Source organism: Eptesicus fuscus, chromosome 12, assembly GCF_027574615.1.
Source record: "Eptesicus fuscus isolate TK198812 chromosome 12, DD_ASM_mEF_20220401, whole genome shotgun sequence".
NCBI classification, from domain to species: domain Eukaryota; kingdom Metazoa; phylum Chordata; class Mammalia; order Chiroptera; family Vespertilionidae; genus Eptesicus; species Eptesicus fuscus.
In genome coordinates, this window is record NC_072484.1 from 30,618,851 (window position 1) to 30,633,119 (window position 14,269).

General features: G+C 50.8%; 1 protein-coding gene and 2 pseudogenes across 2 annotated transcripts in view; 1 reads left to right on the forward strand and 2 right to left on the reverse strand.

Annotated features, from left to right (window-relative positions):
- Positions 1-13,352, forward strand: part of LOC103285829 (basement membrane-specific heparan sulfate proteoglycan core protein-like) — a 48,912-nt gene extending 35,560 nt beyond the window's left edge. Inside the window, exons 6-8 of one of the 2 annotated variants that reach the window (XM_054723963.1) lie at positions 1,514-1,870; positions 5,570-5,926; positions 9,520-9,650. In XM_054723963.1, the coding sequence (XP_054579938.1) occupies positions 1,514-1,870; positions 5,570-5,926; positions 9,520-9,635 (830 nt within the window). In that variant the 3' untranslated portion in view covers positions 9,636-9,650. Of the gene's footprint in view, positions 1-1,513; positions 1,871-5,569; positions 5,927-9,519; positions 9,651-12,231 lie in introns of those variants that run through there. The other variant, XM_054723965.1, reaches the window with a different exon arrangement.
- LOC129150936 (L-aminoadipate-semialdehyde dehydrogenase-phosphopantetheinyl transferase-like) lies at positions 397-1,378 on the reverse strand (annotated as a pseudogene).
- LOC129150937 (L-aminoadipate-semialdehyde dehydrogenase-phosphopantetheinyl transferase-like) lies at positions 4,551-5,319 on the reverse strand (annotated as a pseudogene).
- Positions 13,353-14,269: the final 917 nt, after the last annotated feature.

Here is a 14,269-nt window from a genome sequence, read left to right on the forward strand (position 1 = left end):
GGCTCTGCCTATGGAGGCAGCCAGGAGGCCTTTCCCTTCTGTGTGGTGTTTTCCTCACTGAGCAGCCGCAGGAGCCGCCTGGCACAGGGGCCTGGATGGAGCAGAGAGGGGTCGCTGAGCCCCAGCACCGCATTGGGCAGCATCCCTGTCTCTGCAGACTGAGGGGGAGGAGGGGGCATTTCCTAGAGGGCCCTGCGCCCAGTGAGCAGGAGTTCATATTCTAGACTCAAATCAAGGTGTTATGTTCCTGGGCACAGACTGTGGGAAATCATCTGGAGGGAAAAGATGAACGTTGCACAAAGGCCTGGACTTGCTTGTCCGCCCTGCCCCTCACTCAGAGTTCCCTTCTGGAGAATGAGTGTCCTCCTTTGCAACATGGGGATGATGATATGCCCTCTAAGCATTAATAGAAGGATAAAACACAGTATATGAGAAGGTTTGACAGTGCCACATGCTTATCATTATCCCAGAGCTCATAGGAACAGCAGGTGATACTAAGTCCTGTCGGGAAGGACAGTACCTGCCTCTGGGGGTGTAGGGTCATCTTGAGATGAAGCATCCTGATGTCCCGATGCATCAGGTTTCCTAGGAGCTCCTGCCCAAATGGTGATCATTTGTGTGGCTCTCCTCAAACGCCCATTCTTTTCCTCCTTCTCCATCCAGAAACAAACGTGTTTCTTTACAAACCTGTCCATCTCCAGGTTTAATGGGGACATATCCCATTCCAGCCACTGTGATTCACACCCTAGTCCACCACCTGTGGCTGCTCTGAAGCTTTCTTTCAGGGCCCGATGCCCAGAGAACATAGGCAGCCGAGTCCATTCGTCCTTAAAGCTTCTGATGGCTTCCCGTTCTTTGTTGGTAAACTTTCATTCATACTCAGAAGTCATTCTGAAGCTGAGCCACAATCTGGTTCAATTCCAACTTGTAGCTCAGGTTCAGCAGCAAGTACCGCCCCATCGCTTTAACAGAAAAAGTTAAAGATGAAACTGGGTAAGGATTCAATGAGTCTTTTGTAAGAACTGGTTTCCCTTTTGCAGTTCACTGCAAATGAATGTCATTCTAAGGGATGTTCTATTTCTCTGCACTAACTTCCTCATCATCAGATGACCAGCCATGGCTGCCTTAGCGTCCCTGGCAGAGACGAAGTCCTGAGCTGCCTGGTGGTACCTCCAGGAACCATTCCACTCACCTGGGCAGCCAAGGGTGGCAGGAAAAGGCCAAGTGCACCCCGTCAATTGCTGGCACCAACCAGAATCCCACGGTGGGGGAAAACTTAAACCCACTCTTGGCCACATCAAATTACCTCTATGGGCCTCAGTTTCCTCATTTGTTATAGGCTCTCACACTACAGGCTCATTGTGTGGGCTACATGCATGACACCTGCAATGTGCTGGGCTGAAGGCCCGCTCAGGGTGTGCACTCAGTTGATGAAAACTGTTGCTGATAAATACTGACCGAGCCCACAGGCTCCCAGATGCTGAGTAAATAACCGCTCTGTGCTTCCCTCCAGGAGGGGCAGGTGAGGAGCTGCAGGTGATTCAGCCTCAGAAGTCAGTGTCTGTCGCAGCAGGAGAGACGGCCACTCTGAGTTGCATTGTGACCACCCTGCTCCCCGTGGGGCCCTTCCTGTGGTTCAGAGGGACAGGGCCAGGCCGGGAGTTAATCTATGATTTCAAAGGAGGCCACTTCCCCCGAGTAACAAGGGTTGCAGACACCATGAGGAGAGACAACATGGACTTTTCCATCCGCATCAGTAACATCACCCCAGCAGACACAGGGACCTACTACTGTGTGAAGTTCGGGAAAGGAGGCAGTGATAATGACATGGAGCTCAAGTCTGGAGCAGGCACTCAGCTCAGCGTGAGTGGTGAGTACAGGGGGATCCTGTGTCCCTCGTGTGTGACAACAAGTCAGTAAGAACGACTTCCATCTTTGAGCAACAACTAAGAGTCAGGTGCGGAGGGGGGTGCTTATAGTCAGGATCTGATTCTTGGTCTGATTTCACCCCGTCTGCAGACCAGGGAAGCTGAGGCCTGGAGATGTCATGCTATTTGCTCAGGCCTCACGACTGGTCAGTGATGGAAAAAGTCAGGTGCCCCCGTATGTCTGATTCCCCAACCCTGGCCTTTCAATCCTGTCCAGCCCCTTTGTGCAAGAAATGAATGACTGACGAGCTGAGTGACTTGTCTATCACAAGGCCAGACCTCACCCACCTCCAGGGAGTGCTCCCCTCCATGTGGCCGAGGCTCCTCCTTAGTGACACCCACTGGGCACCTGCTCTGAGCCAGGCTCTGCGCTGGGTGCTGAGGCAGCTGCAGAACAAAGGAGGCAACGGCTCTTCCCCTCAAAGCTCCGTTCCCTCCCTCCAGTGGGAGGAACTCACTAGGGCAGGGAGTAGAGAAGGTGCTGCTTTCTCTCAGCCTCACAAACATCACAGGAGAAGGAAACCCTGAGAGGCCCAGACCCCTGCTCACTCTGACAGCCCCGCTGGGAGGAGATGCCCAGAAGGGGGCGATCACGGTGGGGGTGCCAGGAAACCCCCTTTATTCCAGAATCCCAGTCACTGTCATGAAGCCTCCAGCAGAGTGGGGTCCTCTCAGAATGTCCCTCACCCATGGAAGAGGCTCCGCATGTGGGAGACTGAGGGGTCGCCCCATTGAGGCAACACCGTTCTCATTGAGGGTGTTTTACCAGAGGCCCAGGAGCCTGAGTCCTGGACTGTGAGCACGCGGGGACCTTTAGAACCTCCACCCTGACTCCCCACGTACAGAGGGGCGCCTGAGGTCGGTCAAAAGGTGAAGACGACTCTGTCCAAAGTCACATGGCCAGAGAGTAAGGAGATTGTTCCAGAACCCCATCTGATTTTAGCAGCTTTTTCCTGCTTCAAAGCCAGATGCTCTTTCCATCAAAGCCTGGTGAAAGCAAGCACTGAATAAAGCTCAGTACAGCACACCATTGAACAGGGAGCCAGCACCTCCTATGTTCACTGGTACCCAGAGCTTCACATGCCCCTCACACTCAGACTTTGTGGCCCAGGTGATTGGGAACCTCCCCGTACCTCCAGCCACATCGCCCCAAATGGAGCCCCCACATCAGCACCTAGAGCTGCCCCTCCTCCACCACCTGCCTCCCCTCCCGCCTGTGGAGACAGCACCGTTCATTCACTGTCTTCTGTTGATGGGTGTGAGCTGTTCCCAGCCTTGGGCTATTCACACAGTGACACGGGATACCCTGTCCATGGGTCACCCTACTTTAGAGGGAGGTGCTCATGGAAGCGGCATTGCTAGGTCACAGGGTGCGTGCATTTTAATTTGTGGGGGTATCGCCAAGTTTCCTTCCTAGACATGGAGGCAACGGGGTCTCCACACAACTTCTGGACACAGGCAGGGAAGGTGGCTTTATCCCAAATTTTCAGGTATTACAATTAACAATAGTGTGTCCCTTGCCTAGGCATCACAAGTGTCAGTGGCTCCATCGCCACTCAGATCTGCTGCCTCCTGGGAGAGAGCTCCTGCCCCTTCCCTGAGCTACTTACCCAGGTGACACCTGCCTGAGAATGCAGGAGGTGGGAGAGGTCAGGATCTCTGCTCTCTGCAACACCCACTGTGTTTGTCAAAGTGTAGAGAACGCTCCAACCCTTTTGGTTTTTTGTTTTTAACTTCTGTTTCCTTGGTTTTTAAATAATATGTTTTTATTTATTTCAGAGAAGAAGGGAGAGGGATAAAGAGACAGAAACATCCATGATGAGAGAGAATCATTGATCGGATGCCTACTGCACACCCCCTACTGGAGATGGAGCCCACATCCCAGGCATATGCCCTGACCAGGAATCCACAGTGATCTCCTGAATCATGTGTTGACACTAAACCACTGAGCAACACTGGCCAGGCACCAATGCTTTTCTTAGAATCATGCATTGTTATGTTTTTCAACAAAAAAACGAAAACACACTTTTTAAAAAGTCCTGTGAGGAGGCAGGTCTAGCTTTCCAACTGAGATGGGACAGATCCTCAAATGTCCCATGATGTGGCTGAAACTATTCCTACAGGACATGGCTCTGCCTATGGAGGCAGCCAGGAGGCCTTTCCCTTCTGTGTGGTGTTTTCCTCACTGAGCAGCCGCAGGAGCCGCCTGGCACAGGGGCCTGGATGGAGCAGAGAGGGGTCGCTGAGCCCCAGCACCGCATTGGGCAGCATCCCTGTCTCTGCAGACTGAGGGGGAGGAGGGGGCATTTCCTAGAGGGCCCTGCGCCCAGTGAGCAGGAGTTCATATTCTAGACTCAAATCAAGGTGTTATGTTCCTGGGCACAGACTGTGGGAAATCATCTGGAGGGAAAAGATGAACGTTGCACAAAGGCCTGGACTTGCTTGTCCGCCCTGCCCCTCACTCAGAGTTCCCTTCTGGAGAATGAGTGTCCTCCTTTGCAACATGGGGATGATGATATGCCCTCTAAGCATTAATAGAAGGATAAAACACAGTATATGAGAAGGTTTGACAGTGCCACATGCTTATCATTATCCCAGAGCTCATAGGAACAGCAGGTGATACTAAGTCCTGTCGGGAAGGACAGGACCTGCCTCTGGGGCTGTAGGGTCATCTTGAGATGAAGCATCCTGATGTCCCGATGCATCAGGTTTCCTAGGAGCTCCTGCCCAAATGGTGCTCATTTGTGTGGCTCTCCTCAAACGCCCATTCTTTTCCTCCTTCTCCATCCAGAAACAAACGTGTTTCTTTACAAACCTGTCCATCTCCAGGTTTAATGGGGACATATCCCATTCCAGCCACTGTGATTCACACCCTAGTCCACCACCTGTGGCTGCTCTGAAGCTTTCTTTCAGGGCCCGATGCCCAGAGAACATAGGCAGCCGAGTCCATTCGTCCTTAAAGCTTCTGATTGCTTCCCGTTCTTTGTTGGTAAACTTTCATTCATACTCAGAAGTCATTCTGAAGCTGAGCCACAATCTGGTTCAATTCCAACTTGTAGCTCAGGTTCAGCAGCAAGTACCGCCCCATCGCTTTAACAGAAAAAGTTAAACATGAAACTGGGTAAGGATTCAATGAGTCTTTTGTAAGAACTGGTTTCCCTTTTGCAGTTCACTGCAAATGAATGTCATTCTAAGGGATGTTCTATTTCTCTGCACTAACTTCCTCATCATCAGATGACCAGCCATGGCTGCCTTAGCGTCCCTGGCAGAGACGAAGTCCTGAGCTGCCTGGTGGTGCCTCCAGGAACCATTCCACTCACCTGGGCAGCCAAGGGTGGCAGGAAAAGGCCAAGTGCACCCCGTCAATTGCTGGCACCAACCAGAATCCCATGGTGGGGGAAAACTTAAACCCACTCTTGGCCACATCAAATTACCTCTATGGGCCTCAGTTTCCTCATTTGTTATAAGCTCTCACACTACAGGCTCATTGTGTGGGCTACATGCATGACACCTGCAATGTGCTGGGCTGAAGGCCCGCTCAGGGTGTGCACTCAGTTGATGAAAACTGTTGCTGATAAATACTGACCGAGCCCACAGGCTCCCAGATGCTGAGTAAATAACCGCTCTGTGCTTCCCTCCAGGAGGGGCAGGTGAGGAGCTGCAGGTGATTCAGCCTCAGAAGTCAGTGTCTGTCGCAGCAGGAGAGACGGCCACTCTGAGCTGCACTGTGACCACCCTGCTCCCCGTGGGGCCCTTCCTGTGGTTCAGAGGGACAGGGCCAGGCCGGGAGTTAATCTATGATTTCAAAGGAGGCCACTTCCCCCGAGTAACAAGGGTTGCAGACACCATGAGGAGAGACAACATGGACTTTTCCATCCGCATCAGTAACATCACCCCAGCAGACACAGGGACCTACTACTGTGTGAAGTTCCGGAAAGGAGGCAGTGATAATGACATGGAGCTCAAGTCTGGAGCAGGCACTCAGCTCAGCGTGAGTGGTGAGTACAGGGGGATCCTGTGTCCCTCGTGTGTGACAACAAGTCAGTAAGAACGACTTCCATCTTTGAGCAAAAACTAAGGGTCAGGTGCGGAGGTGGGTGCTTATAGTCAGGATCTGATTCATTGTCTGATTCACCTCGTCTGCAGGCCAGGGAAGCTGAGGCCTGGAGATGTCATGCTATTTGCTCAGACCTCACGACTGGTCAGTGATGGAAAAAGTCAGGTGCCCCTGTATGTCTGGCTCCCCAACCCTGGCCTTTCAATCCTGTCTAGCCCCTTCGTGCAAGAAATGAATGACTGACGAGCTGAGTGACTTGTCTATCACAAGGCCAGACCTCACCAACCTCCAGGGAGTGCTCCCCTCCATGTGGCCGAGGCTCCTCCTTAGTGACACCCACTGGGCACCTGCTCTGAGCCAGGCTCTGCGCTGGGCGCTGAGGCAGCTGCAGAACAAAGGAGGCAACGGCTCTTCCCCTCGAAGCTCCGTTCCCTCCCTCCAGTGGGAGGAACTCACTAGGGCAGGGAGTAGAGAAGGTGCTGCTTTCTCTCAGCCTCACAAACATCACAGGAGAAGGAAACCCTGAGAGGCCCAGACCCCTGCTCACTCTGACAGCCCCGCTGGGAGGAGACGCCCAGAAGGGGGCGATCACGGTGGGTCTGCCGGGAAACCCCCTTTATTCCAGAATCCCAGTCACTGTCATGAAGCCTCCCAGCAGAGTTGGGTCCTCTCAGAATGTCCCTCACCCATGGAAGAGGCTCCCCATGTGGGAGACTTAGGGGTCGCCCCATTGAGGCAACACCGTTCTCATTGAGGGTGTTTTACCAGAGGCCCAGGAGCCTGAGTCCTGGACTGTGAGCACACAGGGACCTTTAGGCCCTCCAGCCTGACTCCCCACGTACAGAGGGGCGCCTGAGGTCAAAAGGTGAAGACGACTCTGTCCAAAGTCACATGGCCAGTGAGTGAGGAGATTGTTCCAGAACCCCATCTGATTTTAGCAGCTTTTTCCTGCTTCAGAGATAGACACTCTTTCCATCAAAAACCTGGTGAATGCAAGCACTGAATAAGGCTCAGTACAGCACACCATTGAACAGGGAGCCAGCACCTCTTACATTCACTGGTACCCAGAGCTTCACATGCCCCTCACACTCAGACTTTGTGGCCCAGGTGATTGGGAACCTCCCCGTACCTCCAGCCACATCGCCCCAAATGGAGCCCCCACATCAGCACCTAGAGCTGCCCCTCCTCCACCAGCTGCCTCCCCTCCCGCCTGTGGAGACAGCGCCGTTCATTCACTGTCTTCTGTTGATGGGTGTGAGCTGTTCCCAGCCTTGGGCTATTCACACAGTGACACGGGATACCCTACTTTAGAGGGAGGTGCTTGTCCATGGGTCACCCTACTTTAGAGGGAGGTGCTCATGGAAGCGGCATTGCTAGGTCACAGGGTGCGTGCATTTTAATTTGTGGGGTATCGCCAAGTTTCCTTCCTAGACATGGAAGCAATGGCGTCTCCCCACAACTCCTGGAGACAGGCAGGGAAGGTTGCTTTATCCAAATTTTCAGGTATTACAATTAACAATAGTGTGTCCCTTCCTAGGCATCACAGGTGTCAGTGGCTCCATAGCCACTCAGATCTGCTGCCTCCTGGGAGAGAGCTCCTGCCCCTTCCCTGAGCTTCTTGCCCAGGTGACACCTGCCTGAGAATGCAGGAGGTGGGAGAGGTCACAGGCCTCTGCTCTCTGCAACACCCACTGTGCTTGTCAAAGTGTAGAGAATGCTCCAACCCTTTTGTTCTTTTATTTTTAACTTCTATTTCGTTGGTTTGTTTTTTTTTAAGTATGCTTTTATTGATTTCAGAGAAGAATGGAAATGAATAGACAGAAACATCTATGATGAGAGAGAATCATTGATCAGCTGCCTCATGCACGCCCCCTACTGGAGATGGAGCCCATGTCCCAGGCATGTAACCTGACCAGGAATCCACAGTGATCTCCTGGTTCATGTGTTGACGCTCAACCACTGAGCAACACTGGCCAGGCTCCAATCCATTTCTTCTATTCACGTATTGTTATGTTTTTCAACAACAACAACAAAATACACTTTTTAAAAAGTCCTGTGGGGGAGGCAGGTCTAGCTTTCCAACTGAGATGAGACAGATCCTCAAATGTCCCATGATGTGGCCTGAAACTATTCCTACAGGACATGGCTCTGCCTATGGAGGCAGCCAGGAGGCCTTTCCCTTCTGTGTGGTGTTTTCCTCACTGAGCAGCCGCAGGAGCCGCCTGGCACAGGGGCCTGGATGGAGCAGAGAGGGGTCGCTGAGCCCCAGCACCGCATTGGGCAGCATCCCTGTCTCTGCAGACTGAGGGGGAGGAGGGGGCATTTCCTAGAGGGCCCTGTGCCCAGTGAGCACAAGTTCATATTCTAGACTCACTGCCAGGAGCCACTTCTCACATTTATTGCTACAGGGCCCCCCGCCTGAGCACTGGAGGGCACTCCTCCCTGGAGCAGGTGGCGGTCAGGGTCAGGCTCCTGAAGGTGGGCACTTGCTCTGCTGAGGGACGTACATACCTGGGAGGCCACAGGAAATACCTCTGGGGCACAGTAGTGGCTGAGCGGACAGTCCCTTCATTCTCTCAGTTTTAGTTTTCTCATCACTAAAATGGCGATGATCATGCACCCCTTTTAGGACAGTGGAAAGGATTTAAGGGGCTCTGTCTGAGTCACCCAGCACAGAGGTGCACCCCCAAATCAAGGTGTTATGTCAGTGTCATGACCCAGTTAACTTGGCTGGGCCTCAGCTCCTCACCTGCAGAAACTGTGTAGGATTATATAATGCTGATCAAAATCACTGATTAATCAAATATTGATGCTATAATCCAATCTGCCTTTAGAGAATGTTTTAGGTGAGCCTGTTGAGAGTACCCTCATTGAGCCACGGCATTGTCATCTCACAGCTTTGTGCTCTGGGCACGTCTCTGTCTCCTCCAAGTCCTCAGTTTCCCCACTTGATGAGGATGAGAATCATGGCTCCCATTCACGGGTCCGTAATAATTGAGGCCAGCCATGAACAGCCAGTGCACAAAAATGAGACTGACCAGGAACTCTGTCCCTGGGCCCAGACCGTGGGAAATCATCTGGAGGGAAAAAGTTGGGCTTTGAACAAAGGCCTGGAATGGCTTGTCGGCCCTCCCCTCACTCAGAGTTCACCTCTGGGTAATGAGTGTCCTCCTTTGTAACTTGGGGATGATGACACGCCCTCTCAGCACTGAGCCTCAGTTTCTTCATCAGAATGAGAATAATACTACCTGCCCCATAGGGGTGGGAGGACCCAGTCAGTACATTAGGCGCCACACTGTGGGTCACAGAGTAAACATTCTGCTCACCACCTCCCTCAAGGAAGACGACTCTGGCAGCCTACTAATGGGGTCACCGAGGATAAAGAACCTCTTTACCTGATTGCTGCCTCAAGCTTGAGCCCATAACAGCTTCAAAGCTTCAGAGTGGTCCTGGGTGCAGGTAGCCTCGCATGGAGTGAGTCAAGGACTCTGGAATGGTCTCCTGTAATGGTGTCTAGTGTCCCTTGACTTGTAGGCCCAGCACTATGTACTCAGTTCTTCTTGGCTGTCCTCCTCGGCCTCCTAGGCTGCAAGGTGCTGCTGATGGTTGGTGTCTCTGCCATCTATGTCCACAGGCAGCAGAGAGCCTGACTGTAAGTTGTGGGACAGGGAGGGCAGGCTAACGTCTGTCCCAGAGGAAAAGGTCAACAGGAGCGGTCAGCCCACAGGTCACACACAGTGAGGGCCCAGGTGGAATTTAGACAAGGTGACACCCTCTATTAATACTCTCAGGAGGCTTGCAGACGCCTTTCTGAGATTCCTACCTCCCAGGAAATGGGTGGCGTCCTGTAGAAGGAGGCTGACTCGGTGGTGTTTGAAAGGTGTTCACAGAGTCCTAGGGCTCCTGCAGAAGAAGGGGGCAGAGGAAACTGACCGAGGCCAGCTGAGGGGGCGGTTCCCTTGGAGACCACATCTAGTTGATTTGATCGCAGGGCTCCCTGGGCAGAAGGAACCCACCTTTACAGTCATGTTGAGCAGTCCAGTCAGCTGCTCTCATGGCTGTTCCCAGTCTGACGCTGTGTGTGACAGAGGGGAGGGATGGGAAGGAGGACCAGGACCTGGGGAGGAGGACTAGGGGCAGAGTCTGATGCCAGGGGCTGCGTGTCCTCTCATGACTGGCATTCCGGGAGGAAGACAGCCCAGGACATAGGAGACACGCAGGGAACTCTTCTTGAATGATGAGCAGATAATGAAAGGTGGACACATTTCCCACAGCTCCTTCCTTTCTCCCCTGTTACCTGCCACTCTCAGTGTCTGCTGCCTCCTTCTTTCCACGAAGGACACAGCCCCAGAAAAAGAAAAAAAAAAAGGTGACTAGAAGCTTCTGTGGTCTCTGATCCAAATGCCTCCCCCGACCCAGAACTTCTGCCCACAGGCTCCTGCTCCTTCTCATGGCCTTTGATGCCCCTGAGCGGGGCTTCACACAGGTCCTCTCAGACACACAGACACAATCCCAAATTATCGCAGCTTCGTTATCCCATACACAGGACTTAGATGTGATAGGAGTGGGAGATGGGATGCTAGGAATTGAAGGCATTGAAGAGACCTTGAGGAGTCACCATTGACCTAGAAGCTGGAGGAAGAGAAAGCAATACTATGACCAAGTTCTGCAATTTGATAGTTTCCCACTCACATTCACTTTGCCATTGGTTTAATAATGGGTGTGCCTTTAAAACAACTCTTTGTGGTTGCCCTTTAAGGATGTTATGTAGCTAAGGTACAGTGCTTTCAGGTAAATGAGAATTCCTGAAATGATATTTCAACTGGGAGCTGGGGCAGGGGCAGCCCTGTGTCCTGGCTGTACCAGGCTGAGGTTGTTCTTGTTGAGCTGAAGGAAGAAGAGGCAAGAGGATCTTCATTCAAATACCACACTCTCTCACTCTTCATGCCTATCTTAGTAGATTTTCTTAGTAAGGTGTGTTTTGTTGTTGTTGTTGTTGTTACATATTGTAAAAAAAGTTTTTCTAAAAAACACACACACAAACGTATATACACATGCACGCGCACGCTCACACACACAGAATTCCAAATTATCATGGTTTAGGATTATTTATAGAGATATTAAGTAATTTTTCATAATACATATTAATGAATATATCTTGAATAAAGAAGTTAATTATGCCAAAACCGGTTTGGCTCAGTGGATAGAGCGACAGCCTGTGGACTGAAGGGTCCCAGGTTCGATTCCGGTCAAGGGCTTGTACCTTGGTTGCGGGCACATCCCCGGTGGGGGATGTGCAGGAGGCAGCTGATCGATGTTTCTCTCTCATCGATGTTTCTAACTCTCTATCTCTCTTCCTTCCTCTCTGTAAAAAATCAATAAAAAAAAATATTAAAAAAAATAGAAGTTAATTATTATCTTTCTGTTTCCTTGGTATTAAAATACCCTTTTTTCTGTAGAATGGCCTTTACATTCACTGGTAGGTGATTTGAAATTTATTTTTCTTTATTTTTCTTTTCTTTTTTTGTTAAGCCTCACCAGAGGATATTTTTTTCCATTGATTTTTTTTTTTTTTTAGAGAGAGAGGAAGAAAAAAAAGGAGGGAGGGATAGAGAGAGAGAGAGAAAGAGAGAGAGAGAGAGAGATGTGAGAGAGACATTTCGATTGGTTGCCTGGAGCCCCACTCAGAGCCAGATATTAAATCTGAAGCCCAGTACATGTCTTTGATCAGAAATAGGACATGAGACCCTTCTTCAGTGCTCAGGCTGACACTCTAACCAGTGAGATACACTGGCCAGGGCTGAAAATTACTTTTCTTGATAAATATAGTATATAATTGGTTTTTTCAAAATTTTTCTTACCTACAATGACTAAGTGTAGAATCTCTGGACCAGAAAACCCATTATGATCACATAATCACTCACCAAACACTGAGGGAGATGTGCTCAAAGTCCTTTAGACAAATCACAGTGGAGAAGTTCCTCTCTGAGGTCTTACAGGCATAGAAACGTGGGTTCAGATACTGGAAAACACACACCAGCTAAGTGACCTTGAGCAACTCACTAACACTCTCTGAGACAATTTCCTCCTCTGTAAAATGGGAATCATGCTACCCCAAAGAATTGTGGGGCTTTAGAGGAGAGAGCAGTCTATGAGCACACACAGGGTCTGGAACAAGACTGTGGGTGATACAGACCTTTTTCTTCCTTTGCTCATTGATGAACTTGCACCCTCTGTGTTTTCCAGCTCGGTGAAGTAATCACATCGAAAGCCTTTCCAGGGGACTGGCTGCCTGAACCCGTTCTCAGACTTTTCTGGGGAAAATTACCCCACTTGTAGCCTGGCACCTGCATCCACGAATCTATTTGAAGACGGCAAGATCCACATTTGCTTCAATGTTGGGCACACGCTTTATAGCATGAGGGGAAGCTGGAACAAACCCTAATGTAATTGAAACCAATCCCTAATACTAAACCAGACCTAACAGTTGTTGTTGTTGTTTTCAGAAGAGAACAGCAAGACTTCCCACAGTGCCTATGGGCCACTGGGTCAGACTGGTCCCAGAGCCATGCAAAGGTGCAAAAAGCCTACTAATGACTCCACAAACGCCGATGAATGGCCAAAACCAAAATTTGCCCTTTGTCCTTTGCCAGAATCTATGTGCAGATGTAGGGGGATCAGGAATTTTCACTTAGCTAGGTGTAGGAAGCGGTTATAGGGTTAAGCCTTGGACTGACCTGCTGGCAAAGTCGCAAACAAGTCCCAGCTTGGAGGGCACAGTCCTCTAAGCATAATTAAGCTTGATCTTGTAACTGCTCCCTAGATCTTTCCTGGGTAGCTAGTGGGCTGTGGGAGGGGCAGCAAGTGCTGCCAAAACAAGTGAAACTTATAAGAACATTGTAAGTTACCTTGTTTGTCCCTGATTATAAATAAAGCATCAGCTTTGCAGTCTGGATCTGTTCTGTGGCCTCAGCAAGGCACAGAAGATCCACCTAGACCCAGCTTTTTCTCTTTGTCTATCATTTCTCCATCCTTCACCACCTCCCTCAGGCTCGCCGAACCCTTGGCTGTGCTGGCGCAGCACAGCTAGGCACCTAGATCTCACCCAATCTGACCCCACTCTCTAGGAATGCCTTTCTACCTTCTGCCTTTCTACTTTCTGCCTTTCCAATTCCTTACCTCCTGTGGCTTAGTTTCAACACAGTCCAATCAAGACTCCTGATTAGAATGAACACATATGGAAATTTCTCCTTCCCATTAAATTTGCTCTAAGTCTGTAGTCCAGGGCATGGAAGGAGATGGATCTGAGCCCTGTCTCTGTCTCCTGGTTTGGCAGCTGGAAGAATAAATCTTTTCTCTATGAAACACTCTTGCCTCAGACTTGGCTTCTCTGTGAGGGTTAGGCATCAAATTCACTGACTTTGTTGGCTACATCATGACTTGAGAAAAATAAGGTTCTTTTTCTTTAAAGCAAAACCAATCTGGTTCAAGATGATGACTTAGGAGGCACCTGACCTCACCTTTGCCCACAGGCTTACTGAAACTGCAGCTACTAACGCAACAATTCCCGGAGAAAGAACCCAGAAACCAGATGAGCAACTCCCAGACCTTGGACACACACACCAAAATCATATCTTAATCAAATAAGGAAAGATGGGACACAATCTCAGGCTGTTACCTGCCACAATCTCCCCATAAACCCCCCACCCGGCTCGGTGACCTATAATCGGGGCAGACCCACACCTCCCAGCTTCTCCTTGAGGAGTGGGATTCAGACTCAATGTTGAGCACCACAAATTTTAAACTTCCCCGTGAGGGATGAGCCTCCAAACAAAGTATGTCTGAAAGTTACAGGACTTGAGTCCACAAGGTCCACGGACTAGAGCAAAGAAGCAGTTCTCAGTGGCCTGTGAGGACTCCCTGTAGCTCACCGCCCAGGTCTCACCACCAGGCAGCAGAGACAAATGCCCAGCGCCCAGTCTTTCCCTGAAAGAGGCCTATTGGCTTCTCATAAAGGCTGCAGCTGAGGGTCAGCTTCTCATCTAACACACATCAGGGGCCAACCATCCTCTCCAGAGACCAGGGAGCTGAGAGGGCGTCACTTCCACATTCTCCCTCTGCGGCACCCCGGTGGCTGCTGCCTCCCTGAGAGGGGCTTGTGCACAGGGTTAGAGCCCTGACTTGTGGCTGCTGCTCAGGGGACACACCCCTTGATCACCTGTCACTGGGGGACAGTGGGGCTTGTGTTAGTGGGGCCCCCGGGATTGTAGAAAATAAAAAGCCA